The sequence below is a fragment of the Emydura macquarii genome, unplaced genomic scaffold (genome assembly GCF_026122565.2).
Source record: "Emydura macquarii macquarii isolate MOO-44397 ecotype Brisbane River unplaced genomic scaffold, CSIRO-AGI_Emac_v2 contig_2246, whole genome shotgun sequence".
Taxonomy (NCBI): domain Eukaryota; kingdom Metazoa; phylum Chordata; order Testudines; family Chelidae; genus Emydura; species Emydura macquarii.
In genome coordinates, this window is record NW_027132383.1 from 2,829,772 (window position 1) to 2,846,574 (window position 16,803).

The window sequence follows — 16,803 nt, forward strand, 5'->3', positions numbered from 1 at the left end:
GGTAACAATGTTATTCAATTTTTACAAACATGTAAGGGTTTAGTTAGCTCAATAGAGGGTTCTTGGTGCATAATCTATGCTCCTCTTATGTGATTTTGCAAGCTCTCTCTAAACTGTGACACGTACTCCACCACTGGTTGTTCTTTCACCTCTACATTACCCTCCCAGGAATCATGAATCAGATCCAGGGGTCCCCAGACCTGCCTCCCATAAAGCAGCTCAAAAGGAGCAAACCCTGTAGACTCTTGGAGTACCCTTCTGTACGCATACAGCAAATAAGGCAACAAGACACCCCAGTCATTCTGGCATCTGTCCACATACAACTTTAGCATAGCCTTCAGTGTCCCATTAAATCTCTCTACCAAGCCATTGGTCTCTGGATGATAAGGGCAGCTTTTAGATGACCTACTCCACACATCTCCCATAGCTGCTTAAATACAACTGACATAAAATTGGCACCACAGTCTGACAAGATTTTCTTGGGAAAACCCACTCTGCTAAAAATAGTAAACAGAGCTGTGGCCACCGTCTCAGCCTCAACATTGGACAAAGCTACAGCCTCAGGATATCTGGTGGCAAAATCCACCCACACCAGAATATACTTCTTCCCATTTCTGGAAGGTTTAGGGAGTGGCCCCCCAATATCCACAGACACCCTGGGAAACACCTCCCCAATACTGGGCACTGGCTGTAGGGGTACCTTCTTAGACCCTTCAAACTTGCACTTCTGACACAAATCACAGCCTCTGCAATAACTCCTCACTGTGTCAGGCATGTAAGGCCAATAAAAGTTTTGCTCCAGCCTGTCTCACATTTTCCTATGCCCAGACGTCCTGCAAAGGGACCATCATAAGCCAACTTTAACACCTCAATTCCATATCCCTCAGGCACTACACGCTGATGGCAGTTTCTATCATGAGGCTGCTTTTTCCTTGTAGGGAATTCTCTGTATAGCAAGCCCTCATGCATGAGAAATCTGCCTGCTCCTCCTGCTGGGACTAGGCTTTGAGTCCCACTCTGGCCCCCTCTAAAGAAACATCCTCTTGTTGAGCCTTAACAAACTCCTTCTCAATTTTACTCAAATTCAGAGCCCTTCCAGGCACATCCAACCCACTTTCAGCTGGCCACACCCGAGAGGAGTCCTCCTTGCTAGCAGCTACGGGTGGATCTTTCTCCCCTCCTCCCCCATCTGGCAGGTACCTTGCACTACCACCACACACACTAGCTAGTTCACTAGTTTCTAAATTCTTAACTGTTATCCGTTTCAAGTCTGGACTTGGTTTTAAAGAGACACCAACCATCCTCACTAGCATCTCATAAACAGGGTTCTGTTGTGCCTTCATTGCCAATCTCTGACTCCACATAGCATCAGATGTACCTGAGTCCACCAAGAGACTACAAGATGTATTCAAAGCATTCAGAGGTGAGTTTTCCTGCCAGCCCTCTCTTTTCCCAAGAGATCAACGTCACATCTCTCCTGCTGTGTAGCTTTAGCTTCCTTCTGAAACGGAGGCACTCTCTGTTCACTTACAGAGCTAACAGCCTGGAGACATTCAGGTTCCAACAGCATTGTCTCCCCACTACAATGATCAAGCACAGCCACTTGGTTACGGGGCTGTTTAAGCTCCCTCATAATTTCCATTCCATCTGGAACCCTTTCCAAGGTACCCAAATTGGACCTTTCTAAAACAAAGTCAGTGAATCCATCCACATTTGAAAAACTTTGGCCATTAGAAACTGAACCAAGTTCCTCAACATATAAACATATAAACTGTCAGCCAGAGTGACACCCCCAACGCGAGACTGGTGTAGAAGGGAGTAATCAGAGCTCCTGAATACACCTCAAGGGCCCCCTTTATTCAGCCAGCGTGACCACACCCACAAAAGACGAGACTGGGAGCTTAAATTCATAATTTTGCTAGCTACTAAAAATCAGGGACTGAGCAGACAGAACGGATTTATGGCTTATTACCACAATCTATAATCCACTTAGCCACACACACACACAGCTTTTTTCTTCTTTTCCATCTATGACAGCAGAGGTATTAACAAGCCAATTCACCTTGAACGATCCCTTGAAATATGTGCTGACTCCTTATGCTAAACACTCTGTTCCCCCTTGCAGAGCCATCCCTACGATACGGCGAATTGGGGCGACTGCCCCGGGCCCCACGCTTTGCCCCAAGCGGGAGGCGGGTGGGTGCTGCCAGGGTCCTGGCTTTGCCCCGGGCCCCGCACGCCCTAGGGATGGCCCTGCCCCCTTGTATGCAGCTGTGATGTTTTCCCGAGCTGTAGAGGAGCGCCGTGTCGCTGAAAAGCTTGTCTCTCTCACCAACAGTAGTTGGCCCAATAAAAGATCTGACCTTCCCCCGTCTCGCTCATGTTACAGGCTCCCCGAACGGCTGTCAGGTGTGTCGCAGCCAAAACCAGGAGCTTCTAATCCAGAGCCAAACCGCCCGCCCGCGCCCCAGGGAGCAGCTGCAGTGTTGTTCAGTGGGGTTTGTTATGGGCTGTGCGTCCCAAACACAGTCGCAGGCCGGTCAGGGAGAGACGTGGGCAGAGAGCAGGGGAGGCAGCAGGAAAGATCCCTGCAGTGTGTCAGTGCTTGGACTGGAGCCCTGTCACCTCCCACACCCATTTCAATTCAGTGAGACGATTGGTCTCAGGTCTCTGCCAAAGATGGGTCCCACCCACCCAGGACAGGGCGACTCCCTGGCATTGGGTGTGGAGGCTCCTCCCTGGGAAGGCGAGTTCCAGGGTGAGCGGAACGGCAGGACTCGGGAGTCTCTGGGACGTTGCTGCCGACAGATACACGTGGAGAGGTGCGGGGTGAGAGGTGGCTGGGGTTGGGGTCGGTGGCGACTGTTTTGTATTTTGTGTCGTGTCATAGCAACTGAGCTTAGCTTGTTGCCATAGCAATAGAGTTAGACTATTAGGGGATAGCTCAGCCAGTCCTGGCTGGTTTTAGTGTTAGTTCAATAAAGATGCTCCCGTGTTGCATCTCTCTGTGATCCTGGGCCGATTTCTCTTTCTGAGTACAAGCAGTTAGAAGGAATTCAACATAACAAAAGTGGCGATGGAAGATGGATTGACCTGTGCTGCACCGGCAAAAAGGTACAAGTCAAGGTAAGAAAGACCTTTTTGCTGCTTTGAGGGCCGGGCTGTTTACACTGATGGTTCCAACTGAAACTAAAACAGGCTCTGCTCTGTTCTGACTGAAGTGAAGCAGACAGAAACGAAGCAGTGCTAGTGAATGGAAATCACCAGCAATTGTGTGTGAACGACCCAACCACACATGAATAAAAGACACTAAAGACACCCTGATAAGCCAGAGACAAAATCTTACAGTAACACTGTGAAAATCCTGGAGGCACATTTTTCCCCCAGAACCGCTGGTAATTGCAGAGATTTAGGTTCCACAAAAGGAATCAAGAAGAAGATGAAACGATTGCCCAGTATGTAGCAGCTCTGAAGACGCTTGCTGAGCATCATGAATTTAATGACGTGCTAAATGACACCCTACATGACAGCTCAGTCTGTGGTCTGCACAATGAAGCGACACAGAAGCGCTGATTGACAGAGGCCCAGCTCACCTGGCAGAAGGCCATTGAAATTACAGTTTCCATGGAGCCGGCCACAAAGGAAGCCCAACAGCTCAGTGCATCAACCAGAGTGCATAAGGTGACACAAGACCCTACCCACAGCCAGTGGGGAGCCGGGACTGTTACCGCTGTGGAAAGCCGGGTCACCATGCACCGGAATGCCGGTGTAACGACCTGGTGTGTCGGCAATGTGGCAAAAAGGGACACACTGAGCGTGCCTGCAAACAGAAGAAAGAAGAGTCAAACAGAACAGGCAAACCAGAGAAAAAGCAGCCTGCTGCCTGGCGGAGCAAAAGGGAAAATCTGCACGCGGCAGAGCAGGCTCAGGATGATCAAAGTGACACCCAGTCTGAAGAAGCAGCACCACTCCATGGCTTTGAATTCTTCCAGCCCGCTGTTGATTATTTGGGACATATCATGGATGCTACTGGCCTTCGTAAGGCTCCTGCAAAAGTCAAGGCTCTTGTGGAAGCCCCACCTCCTTGAAATGTAGCCAACTTCGCTCTTTTTTAGGACTATTGAACTACTATGGAAAGTTTATTCTACACTTAGCAACACTACTAAAACCACTGCATGAACTCCTCAGACAAAAGAAGGTCTGGAAGTGGACTGAAGCCTGTGATGTTGGATTTAACAAGGCTAAACGTGCACTGCTAAGTTCAGAGGTTCTGACACATTTTTATCCATCCTTACCTCTACAGTTGGCCTGCGATGGCTCCCCTAATGGAGTGGGAACAGTCGTGTCACCCATTATGCCTTTGGGAGAGGAGAGACCCACTGCTTTTGCCTCACACACCTTAAGCAAAGCAGAAATTAACTATGCCCAAATCAAACGTGACGCACTGGGAATTATTTTCAGAATTCAGAAATTTCACCAGTACCTGTTTGGACGGAAGTTCACACTTCTCACCGACCATCGACCTCTAACATCAATTTTTGGACCACGCACAGGCATTCCACCATTGGCTGCTAGTCGTATGCAATGATGGGCATTGTCGCTTTCCACACACACACGAGGTCAAATATCAGATTCACTCTGCACTGCAACGCAGATGGTCTCTCAAGGCTGCCTTTACCAGTTAAACATCAAGATGTTGGCCAGAAAGAAATCTTCGACTTTGAACAGGTAGAGAACACACCCATCACTGCTACTCAAGTAAAGAAGGCAACTCACATTGACCCAGGACTGTCCCAAGTTATAGACCTAGTGATGCACAGAACATCTCTACGGGTCTCACCCGACCTTCTTCCCTGCATGTCCAGGAGGACGGAATTATCAATCCATTCTGGTTGCTTGTTGCAGGGGATGTGTGTCATTATTCCACCACTACTGAGATTACAGGTGTTAGAACAGCTACGTTCAGATCACTGTGGAATAGTGCACATGGAAGAAATTGCACAAAGCTACTTTTGGTAGCCTGGCCTGGACAGTGCCATTGAAGAGAAGGCAAGAGCTTGTACTTCATGTCAGAGTGTGAGGAAAGCGCCTCAGTTGGCACCCTACACCCATGGGACTGGCCTGAAAACCTGGGCAGCGTATTCACGTTGATTTTGCTGACCCGTTTGAAGGAAGCACATTCCTGGTTGTTGTCGATGCCCACTTCAAATGTCCAGAAATCTCTGTAATGCCGGCCACTACTGCTGAAAGCTCTATCCAGAGACTGCGAGAAATCTTTAGTCGTTTTGGTCTGCCAGAACCACTTGTGAGCGACAACGGACCGCGGTTCGTCTCTCAGGAGTCTGAGAATTTTATGAACTCAAATGGGATACATCACATCACTTCAGCACCGTATCATCCACCCACCAGTGGATGAGCTGAAAGGTTTGTGCAGACCATGAAACAAGCTGTAAGATCTGCAAGGGGACATTCGTCCATTCAAATGCGTCTGGACACCTTCTGACTATCCTACAGAAACACACCTCATGCTACGACCAAAGCGTCTCCGGCCTTGCTAATGATGGGACGAGAGCTGCACACTTGCTTTGATCTGCTGAAACCTGCCAAAGCACGACAAGTTGTGCAACGTCAACAGCAAAACCAAGTCACCAGACGTGCACACAGAGCAAAAGACGGAACCTTTAGTCCCGGACAGCCTGTCCTAGCTAGGAACTCTGCTTCTGGAGCTAAATGGGTCCCTGCTAGTCAGCGCCCAGACAGGACCTGTTTCCTGCACTGTCCAGACTGCAGGTGATCTCACCTGGCGGTGACATGCAGATCAGTTGTTGCCAGGTCACACACCTCCCAAGGACACAGCTCCAGTTGCACTGCCTGACCTCACCATTGCAGTGAGATATCCTCGAGTCAAGAGTCACCCGTTCCTGACGCCCCTCCTCCATCCACCTCTCAGCAGATACAGCCCCTCCGCTGCTGGAGCAGATACAACATCCTCACCTGTTCGAGTACGAGCCCATCGTTAGACCTGCACTGATAACACCTTCCAGTGCAAAAACACCCGACGTTCGCCGCAACCCACCTAGAGAGAGAGAGGCGGCCTCCTCAACGGCTGGATCTTTAGCTAGGGCAAACCCACGTGACAGGGCAGAATAATCCCCGGGGTTTAGCCGGGAACTGAGGCAGTCTGCCCTCATTCCCTGGCTTAGTGATTGTTCTGTTAAATGGGCGTTTTCATTAAGGGAGCAGGAATATGTTGTGTTTTGTGGGTCCTGCCTAATTGCCTAGGTTGCCATAGCAATTGAGCTTAGCTTGTTGCCATAACAATAGAGTTAGACTATTAGGGGATAGCTCAGCCAGTCCTGGCTGGTTTTAGTGTTAGTTCAATAAAGACGCTCCCGTGTTGTATCTCTCTGTGATCCTGGGCCGATTTCTCTTTCTGAGTACAAGCAGTTAGAATTCAACATAACAGGAACACCTCCTGGCATTGCAATCTCCCAAGAGACCTGGGAGGCAACAAACTTACATTCAAACCAGATGGGAACAAGCTGAGCACCAGCGCAGCCACTTAGTGAGTAAGGGGCTGGGAGCAGCCACAAACTCCCCAGCCTGGCAACACACCCACCGTGACTCAAGAAGGCGCTGAGAGCCACTGGCAGAGCGCACCTGATGCCATCCAGCTCCTCAGGACTGACATGCTCTTTGCTCCAACTCCCTGGTGTCAGAATCGGTACTGAAGAGCTGTCGTGGGAGGTGTCAGCCGCACACTGAGAACACGCTTGGCCGTCAGTATGATTGCGTGGTGTCTGCATGGGCGGTGTATGAAGAATTAGAGATGTGTGCAGGAACTACGTTCTAACAAGCATTAGGCAAGCAGTGCAGGAGCCCCACCAGCCCCAGACAAATGCCTGCTGTTTTGCCTGCTTGACTGTCTCCAATGCAAACTGAGCCAGGCAAAGCCAGGGCCACTGGAAGTGCACTTATACAGAGGTAAATAGAGCCACAAAGCAGCAAGCGGGAGATGGCCACTTAGCAATCACGACAGCGGATGGAAGCTGCACCCCCAGGGAGCCTTCCTGGCTCTTGAAACAGACAATGGAGAGACAGAAACAGAAAACCATTCTGGCACCCATCAACTGAGGGACTCAAGAAGCCAGAGCTCTTGAAATCTGAGAGAGATGGGGCCCTCGACCAAGGGAGGAGGGCTGATGTCTCAGGAACTGGCAGCAGGTGAGAAACCTGCTTAGACAAAGACTGTGACTTGCTGAGTTAAGTTTTAGACACTAGAAAGCAAGTTTGGTTTGGTTGTGACCTTTCCTCTCTCTTTCACTCTCCCCCTGAAATAATGTATTCTTGTTTTATCACAAAAGCACCTCCGTGCTGCTACACCGAAGTGACGCGTGAGTCTTCCGCTAACCCAACAGGCTGCTGGGGGCTCTGGCTCTTCGGAGACCGCGAACTTGATAACTTCGGTGAGTGTCCAGGGAGACGGACTGGACTCTGCAGGGAGACGCCTCTGGGGAACTTGGGACCTGGGGGTTGCTGGTTGTTGCCTGCAAGGCCAGGTTTGGACAGGCAGAGGCCTGAGCAGTTTGCTGGCCGGGCCAACCTGTCGGGGAGCAGAGGCACAGCTCGGCAGCAGCGAAGCTCACTCTTGCTGAGGCAGAGTGGCAACCGTGGCTCATGGTTCTAGGTCATCTGAGCAAGAGCCACCAACCAGGGCCCAGCACCAGACGGGAAAGGGACCAGAGCGAAGGGAGCTGCGCTTTGAGCCACGTTATCACCTCCACTGGGGTGCGGCTTGTGACTCTGGGCCCCCCTGCATTCACACCCCACGCACCGAGCTTTGTCAGAACATGCCTGCTGAGGAATCAGTCGAATACTAACCCCAGACTGGTCAGTCCTGTCAGTAAGACATGGATGAGATAACGGTGCCGGAGGAATTATGGATGCTCACTGATATTATGCTTTACTGTCTGTGACCAAAAGGTGTTGAAACCAGGCATGGCCGGGGCAGTTGATACACAGCTTTTCTCCAGACCAAAGGAAAGAAGCCAATACCTCAAACCAGGTGCAGACAAAACCAGTGGACTACTCATTTGTACCAACAGTGGCAGGAAAACCGTTTGCATCATTGAGGAAGAAGGCTGTGTGGTGCCCACCTCCAGCAGGGAAGAGGATCATTATCTGGGGATACTTTTCAGAAGAAAACACTGAGAGGTTTGCTGGATTCTAAGAAGATGGGGAGTGAACCCCTAAGTTCTTCTTCTCCTGAGGAGAAAAGAGGAACCAGCACCGTGTCCCTGAGAATGCTGGCTGAAAGCTAATCAGCCGTTGCTGGGACAGGAGGATTGGCAAGGAAACTACCTTGAACCAAGGCTGTAGCCTGTTAAGTCAGGTCTGAGCCATCAGTATCATAGAATCGAAGGGCTGGCGAGGACTCCAGTAGATCATCTAGTCCAGTCCCCTGGACTGCAACCATATTAGTACGGTCCATGGGCTAGAGAAGTGTTACCTAGCCTGGCCCTGACAAGTGTTTGTCTAACCTGCTCTGAAAACCCTCCACTGACGGAGAGTCCACAGCCTCCCTAGGCAATGTGTTCCACTGCTTTACTAGCCTGACAGGTAGGGAGCTTCTCCTAACGTCCAGCCTAAACCTCCTTGCTGCAGTTTAAGCCCATTGCCTCTTGTCCTGCCTCAGTGGATCAGGAGAACAATGTATCACCCTTCTCTTTTTAACAACCTGTGACATACCTGAAGACTGTTCTCGTGTCCCCCCTCACCTGTCTTCTCTTCTCCACACTAAACAAACCCAGTTTTTCAGCCCTTCCTTGTAGGTCGTGCTTTTTTCTAGACCTTTAATCATTTTTGTTGCTCTTCTCTGGACTTTATCCAAATTGTCCACATCTTTTCCCAAGTGTGGTGCCCAGGACTGGACACAACACGCCACCTGAGCCTTATCAGTGCTGAGTAGAGTGGACGAGTTACTTCTCGTGTCTTGCTGCTGCAGGCTTTGCTGGAGCTCTAGGCATGGCTCAGAGTGTGAACCAGAGGCAGGGAATCAAAGCAGGCCTTGTCCCATGTAGGTATTGGCTACCCCAGTAAGCCCATTCCTGACCAGACAGGACGATACAGGAACACGCAGGGTTCTCAAGTAACTAGGAAACCCAGCTCCTCAGAGGGTGGTACATGGACACACCGACCCACTGGAAGGTAAGGAGGAAATGACAGGCTAACGGATGAGGAGGTTTGGTTCAAACTAGCAGGAACCAGGCACAAGAGTGTTAACAAGCAGCGGCTGGGGTGTAATACGTAACTTGTGTGTATCCGTGCACAACAGGAGGCTGGAAGGAGGGGCATCTTTGTACTGGCCTACGGGGCGACACGGTGTGAAGTGACCAAGACCTAGGCGCAGACATACGTGTCAGCGTGCCTGTAACCGCCCAGCCGGGGCCCTCGGACTGTACTTTATCGACAATAGCCCTGGCCGAGCCTCTGCCAGCAAACCGAGCTGAACTTCGAGGCTGGCTGCATGGGCGAGACGCAGGCTCTGCCGGTGCAGCTCACACCAGCACTTCACAGCCAGCAACACTCGCAGCGCTCCTGCCAAGACATCCCAGACTGAGGGAGGGTCCCTCTTTTTGCAACAGTGTGACATTCCTCACTCAGATTTATTTTATGATCCACTATGGCCCGCAGAATCCTTTCCGCCGTACTCCTTCCTAGGCCGGCATTTCCCAATCTGTGTGTGTGCAGCTGCTTGCTCCTTCCTACGTGCAGCACTTTGTATTTGTCCTTGTTGAATTTCATCCTATTTACTGCAGAGCATTTCTCCAGTTTGTCCAGCTCATTCTGAATTTTCATCCTATCCTCCAAAGCACTCGCCACCCCTCCCAGCTTGGTATCATCTGCAAACTTTACCAGTGTGCTCTCTGTGCCGTTATCCAAACATTTCTGAAGATACTGAACAGAACCAGACCCAGGACAGATCCCTGCGGGACCCCACTCGATACACCCTTCATGCTTGACAGGGAACCATTGATAACTACTTTCTGAGCACTTAGAGAGCGTATTTTTACTCGTGTTTGTTTGGAATCCTTTCTACCTTCATTCCTTCTACCTGGGGTCACTTAAACATGTAACTTTTGGTTAATAAACTTGTCTTACTTTTACTGCAAACCAACTCAGTGCCGAGTTTGAAGGGAAGGGTGCATTTACGCCAGTTAAATTAATAAGATGGAATGTACAGACTTTAAACAGAGCAACAAACTTAAGATCTTCTGTGGACATACAGTGACAGGTGCTGTGCCGGGCAGAGAACCATCACGGAGGAGCTGCGGGCTGGTGTTTGAGGATTGCTACTTGTGAGGTGTGGTGAGGTTTGGGCCGGGAGGGCCCTGAGGAACTTGCTGCAGATGAGGACAGGCTGGTGAGGCAGGGAGCTGACAGGGGCTAATCTTTAGCACAGCTCACTCTTGCCGTGGCAGAGAGGTAACAGTGGCTCACAGCTGGGTAACCCCAGCAGCACGGCACGTGGGTCGCTGTGCCGCTTTAACGCTACGGCAGCTGCATGGCCCAACGCAGGACTCTGGCAGTGGGGCTCTGGGGGGTCAGTTATGTAAAGGAGAATAATCTCCACAAACCAGACCCTCTTTCCCCATAAGCCAGCCAGTCCCCCTGTAACGGTCCTCCCGCGGGGTATGGTAGGGAAGCATGGCCTAGTGGTCAAGGCTGCAACCCGTGCCCAGCAGGGGGGTAGTGGGGAGGGGAGCCCAGGCCCTCTCACTCCACTGGGCTCCAACCCAGGGCCCTTTGGGCTACCAGCAGTCTGGCAACCACGGCTACTTAAGGCTGCCCTCCCTGGGCCACTTTCTCTCATCCCACCCACTCCCAGTCAGCTTAGCCCAGGGCTTTCCCCTCTTGTGGAAGTTCAAACCAAAGGAGGAGGGATTACCAGAGTCCAGGTCCATAGACAGGGAGGGGGCACCCCTGCTCTGGCTACTTCTGGCCTGGGTCCTCCTTTCCCTCAGGGAGGCTTGTTGGGCGGCTGTGTCAGAGACTCTGGGCTTTCCCCGGCATGGCACAGCTGGAGCTGTGGGCTGCAGGGCTGCCCTCCTCCAGCTCTCTCGCTCTTTCCCTCTCCCTGAATTCCTCCACCAGCTGGAGCATTTGCTGCAGATGTGGCGGGACCCGGCTGGCTCACCCAAAATAATCCCTTAACCCCTTGTTACCCAGTGGGGATCTGTACCTCCTGCAAGCCAGATCCCCCCAGCCAGCCAATCCCCACAAGCCAGGTTCTCCCTCCTCCTCCAAAACCTGCCCGTCACCCCCAAACTGGCCCCCCTCTTTCCCTGTGTCTTATGGACTGCCTGGCAGCTCTCCCTTTGCCCCCAACCAGCCTGCCAGCTGCATGGCTAGAAAACCCCTGCCCTGTCCCCCTGACAGCCCATTGGATCCCCTACCCCAAGCCAGTCCCGAGGTGAGATCAGAACCGGCAGGGGACCTGCTGCCTTGCCGCAGTCGGCTCAGCGTCGATCCAAGCCCTTACCTTGGATATCTGACTCCGGATGCTTGCCAGCGAGGTGCGGAGCGTGGAATCCTCCGGCACTTTAGAAGCACTGGGGGTTGGACGAGCTGAACGTGAGCCACGGCCTGCAGGAGGCTCCGGGGCGTCCTCTCGGCAAACCCCATCCGCCACAGCAGCCTGGGGGACAAAGCAGCTCTGCGTACAGGTGCATGGTACAGGGCCCCCCGCGCCTGCCTGTCAGCCCGGTGCTCCGCCGCCAGACACCAGCACAGGAGCTTCCAGCCCAGGGCAGGCAGAGCAACCTGGGCAGCCGCCCGTGCCCCGAGGAGCAGCTGCAGCGTTGTTCAATGGGGTCTGTTATGGGCTGTGCCAGGGAGCGACGTGGGCAGAGAGCAGGGGAGGCAGCGGGAAAGACCCCTGCTGTGTGTTAGTGCTGGGACCAGACCTCGCCCCCCTCACCACACACCCAGCTCACACACACACACACACCACCACAATCCATTTCAATTCCATGAGACTCTCTCGCCACAACCAGCCTACGCGAGGCACTAGAGAGCAACCAAGCGACAGCCCCTCGGGTCTGTGCCAGAGACGGGTCCGAGGTGCCCAGGACGTGGCGACTCCCTGGCGTGGGGTGTGGGGCCCTGTGCCCGGTGCCAGGCGAGTCCATTCCAGATCCCGTGACAGGCTGCTACACACCCTGCCAGTGCTAGCCGGCCACGACACACCTGTCACACAGCAGCAGCCAGTCCCTGCCTGGCCACCCTGCCCCACTGGCACTGCCAGCCACTGTATCGCTGCGGTGTGCACACCAGCCCAGCCCCACGGCCGCAGCCCCTCCACGCCTGTTCCCCTAAGACAGGCTCCATTGTGGGTGTGCCAGCAGCCCAGGCTCCTCCCTGGGAAGACGAGTTCCAGGGTGAGCGGAACAGCGGGACTCGGGCGTCTCTGGGACGTTGCTGCCGACAGACACGCGGAGAGGTGCAGGGTGCAGGTTGTGGTCATTGGCGACCCCTCCCGGCTTTGTAAGACCGACTCCTTCCCTGGGAATCTCCCCAGAGACATGGAGGCAACAAACTTACATTCAAACCCCGTGGGAACAGGCTGGGCACCAGCGCAGCCACTTAGCGAGTCAAGCAGTGGTTGCCAAACTGTGGGGGGCACCTCCCTTGGGGGGCACGGAACAAGGTGTGGGGGGGGCATGGTAGGGCCCAGGCCAGCATCCACATCGGGTGGAGAGGAAGCACCACCAACCCCCCCTCTGCCCCCAGCTCAGCCCCCAGATCCTGGCCCCACTCTGGCTCCCACCTGCGTTCCGGGCCCCGGCTGTACCCCGCTCCTGCCTCCAGCCCCAGCCCCCTGCCGCGCTGTGGCTGGTGCCCTCTTCTCACTGTGCTCTCCTGCCCTCAGCCCCATTCCTTGCCCCTAGCTGTGGCCCTGAACCGCAGCCCTCACCCAGACTCACCTCTGGCTCCTGGGGGAACATGGACCGGGTAAAGGGGTGCATGGAGCAATAACGTTTGGGGACCACTGGAGTAAGGAGCTGGGGGAAGCAGCAAACTCCCCAGCCTGGCCACGCACACACCAGCCAGGGCCCAGCGCCAGGCGGGGAAGGGACAGGAGCGAAGGGAGCTGCTCTGTGTGCCATGTTCTCACCTCGGCCGGGGCCAGGATCAACGCAAAGGCCCCGCAGAGCCGCTGTCATGCTAGGGGAAAGAGCCGCTTTTCACACGCGTGGCCTGACGCAGGGCTCTGGCTCTGGCCTTCCGGGGGCCAATTTTGGAAGGGAGAAAAATCCCCCTCCCCCGCTAGCCAGCCAATCCGCACGTAGGCCTCGCTGGAGCCCCAGGCATAACTGACAGCGGAGCGTCGTCCCAGCTGCCAGCATTGCTGTTCTGGGAGCGCCGTGTCAGTGGCCCTAGCAGACCGGGCAGCGTGTTCGTTCCACAGACCGCGCTGCACCTCGTCCGACAGCCGCAGGCTCGGTTTGGTGGCGAAGGCACTGGGCCAGGATCACTGTGGATGGAGCATGGTCCGAGAGGCCCCGGGAGCTACAGGCCCAGTAACGCGTGTAGGTGCTAGCGCCACCAGACCGCCAGGATCCCGTCCCCTCGGCAAGTCCAAAGTCGCCCCTCCCATGACTTTGCCTTTTATACACTGAGACACACAAGCTGCGTATCATGCTCCTGCCGTGGTCACTTGCCACCCTTCCCCTTGTGCCTGCTAGTTCGACACAACAACCTCCCATTATCCCGACATCCCACCCGGATCCCGGAGGGTCGGGGTGATCCTGGCCCATCTCCTGGGAACTCATTTACATAGTGACCTGAGAGACCGGTGTGGTTTGTATCACCCTCCCCGGCCAGGAACGTGCTGCCCAGCGTGTGTGGTGTGGTATGGTGTGGTGTGGTGTGGCTGCTCTGCCGGGCCAGGCCTGCTCTGGTTCACAGCCTTTGGTTCACACCGTAAGTTATGCCTAGGCCTCCAGCAAGTCCTATGCCTGCCAGCCAGCCAGAGCCCCCAGCCAGATCTCCATTCCCCATCGTTTAAGAACTGCCTGGCAGCTCTCCCTTCGCCCCCAACCAGCCTGCCAGCTGCATGGCTAGAAAACCCCTGCCCTGCCCCCGTGACAGCCCATTGGATCCCCTACCCCAAGCCAGTCCCGAGGCGAGATCAGAACCGGCAGGGGACCTGCTGCCTTGCCGGAGCCGGCTCGGCGTCGATCCAAGCCCTTACCTTGGATATCTGACTCCGGATGCTTGCCAGCGAGGTGCGGAGCGTGGAATCCTCCGGCACTTTAGAAGCACTGGGGGGTGGACGAGCTGAACGTGAGCCACGGCCTGCGGGAGGCTCTGGGGCGTCCTCTCGGCAAACCCCATCCGCCACAGCAGCCTGGGGGACAAAGCAGCTCTGCATACAGGTGCATGTTACAGGGCCCCCCACGCCTGCGCCTGCCTGTCAGCCCGGTGCTCCGCCGCCAGACACCAGCACAGGAGCTTCCAGCCCAGGGCAGGCAGAGCAACCTGGGCAGCTGCCCGTGCCCCGAGGAGCAGCTGCAGCGTTGTTCAGTGCGTCTGTTATGGGCTGTGCCAGGGAGCGACGTGGGCAGAGAGCAGGGGAGGCAGCGGGAAAGACCAGACCTCGCCCCCCTCACCACACACACACCCCATTTCAATTCAGTGAGACTATGGGTCCAACCCACCCAGGACGTGGCGACTCCCTGGCGTGGGGTGTGGGGCCCTGTGCCCGGTGCCAGGCGAGTCTATTCCAGATCCTGTGACAGGCTGCTACACACCCTGCCAGTGCTAGCCCGGCCACGACACACCTGTCACACAGCAGCAGCCAGTCCCTGCCGGACCACCCTGCCCCACTGACACGGCCACCCACTGTATCGCTGCGGTGTGCACACCAGCCCGGCCCCACGGCCGCAGCCCGCCTGCCCCACTCCAAAGACAGCCCCCACCACACTGCCTGAGGCAGACACAGGCTTGCTCCCCACATTCAGAAAACTGGAAAGGAAGAGAGGTGAGAAAAATGGGGGAGGGGGGCCATTAGGACCAGGAAGAGCCAGGCGGTCCCAAAGGCTCCAAGAACCCAGGGCTCCCAGCTCCTGCGTAGCCTCACGCTCACTGCATGGGGCAGGTCACCTCTCAGCTAGACAGACACCAAGACCACTGTGAGTGGAGGCAGCGCAGCCTAGAGCTCGGAGCACAGGTCTGGGACGCAGGCACGCCAGAGTCCTGGCCGCTGAGGCAGCGCATGCCATGCGTCAGTGAGCCCAGCTGTGCCCGGGCGATGACCCGGGTGGGAGGGCCGTGGGCCGTTTGCAGGGCCGACGCTGCTCTCAGCTGCCCCGCCAGCACGCTGGCACGTGTTTACCTTAAGCAGCTGACATTCGGTGTTCTCCTCGGAGCCGTCGGAGAAGGCCCCTAAGAACATGTTGGAAGCAGCTGGGCCGAAGAGGTTCGGTACCGGTGCACCAAGGAGACAGGCCTCCAGAACCATGTCTGCATCAAAGGGATCGTTGCGGGGGATCTGCGGGGAAAGGTGGGGGGAGCAGTCAGCCGGCTCCATACGTGCTCCAGGCACCAGCTGAAATCCGCCCGCAGCCTCGGGCTGCGCATATCGGCGCTGAGCCAGGAGGGGCCCAGGCGGCCACCCACGCGTCTGGCATTCACATGCAGCGCTGGCCGCACCACACACACCTTGTGCTTGGCGTTGCCACAAGGCCACGGCTGCAGAGTGTGCCGTCCCCCGCCAGTGGGGTCTGTGCAGCTCCGGGCAAGGGTCAGCGCTTTGAAAAGGAGCATGGCCATGCCCACGGCCCACACAGCTGCCTAAGGGAGGGTGTTTCGAACACATCAAGCAGAGCACATGGAGCCAGCCCCGTTCCCAGTGAGCCGTGTGCTCCCGACACATACACGCACTGTAAGGCGCGAGCTAGCTGGCTGCTGGAGGGGAAGGGAAGCCAGCACATCGTGGGCTCGCACCGCAGCACTCCCTCGAGCTCACCAGGGGCAAGGCACCGTCCCGACACAGCCGCCGGTTTCAGTCCCAAGTAAGAACGGCCAGGCTGGGTCAGATCAAGGGTCCACCCAGCCCAGTGTCCTGTCTGCCGAGAACGGCGGGTGCCAGGGGCTCAGCGGGAGTGAGGGGACTGAAGTGAGGCTAACCAGCCTGTACCTGCCGGGATCACCTCTGGAGCCTTTTCAAAAACCGGGTGTCTCATTAGCTACCCCCTCCAGTCCTCTGGTACAGATGCTGGTTTAAGGAAGACGTTACACACCACAGTCAGTAGATCTGCAATTTCACACTTGAATTCCTTCACAACTCTTGGGTGAATCCCATCTGGCCCTGGCAACTTATTACTGTTTAATTGATCCGTTTGTTCCAAAACCTCCTCTATTGACACCTCAGTCTGGGACAGTGCCTGAGATTTGTCACCTAAACAGAATGGCTCCGCTTTGGGAATCTCCCTCGCATCCTCTGCAGCAAAGACCGATGCAAAGAATTCATTTAGCTTCTCTACAACGGCCTCGTCTTCTTTAGCACCTTGATCATCCTGTGGCCCCACTGATTGTTTAGCAGCTTCCGGCTTCTGATGTACTTACAAATGGTTTTGCTGTTACCTTTTTGTGTCTTGCTAGTTGCTCTTCATGTTCTTTTTTGGCCTGCCTCATTACACTTTTACACTTGGCTTGCCAGAAGGTATGCTCCTTTCTATTCTCCTCGCTAGATTTAACTTCCAATTTTTAAAGGATGCCTTTTTGTCTCTAACCGCT

General features: G+C 54.9%; 1 protein-coding gene across 1 annotated transcript in view; it reads right to left on the minus strand.

The window, feature by feature from the left end:
• The window catches only part of WDR97 (WD repeat domain 97), a 65,625-nt gene that overhangs the window by 35,857 nt on the left and 12,965 nt on the right, over positions 1 to 16,803 (minus strand). Inside the window, exons 13-15 of the mRNA XM_067560055.1 lie at positions 15,401 to 15,556; positions 14,258 to 14,413; positions 11,543 to 11,698 (exon numbers count right to left, since the gene is read on the minus strand). Coding sequence (XP_067416156.1) covers positions 11,543 to 11,698; positions 14,258 to 14,413; positions 15,401 to 15,556 — 468 coding nt within the window. The remainder of the gene's footprint in view (positions 1 to 11,542; positions 11,699 to 14,257; positions 14,414 to 15,400; positions 15,557 to 16,803) is intronic.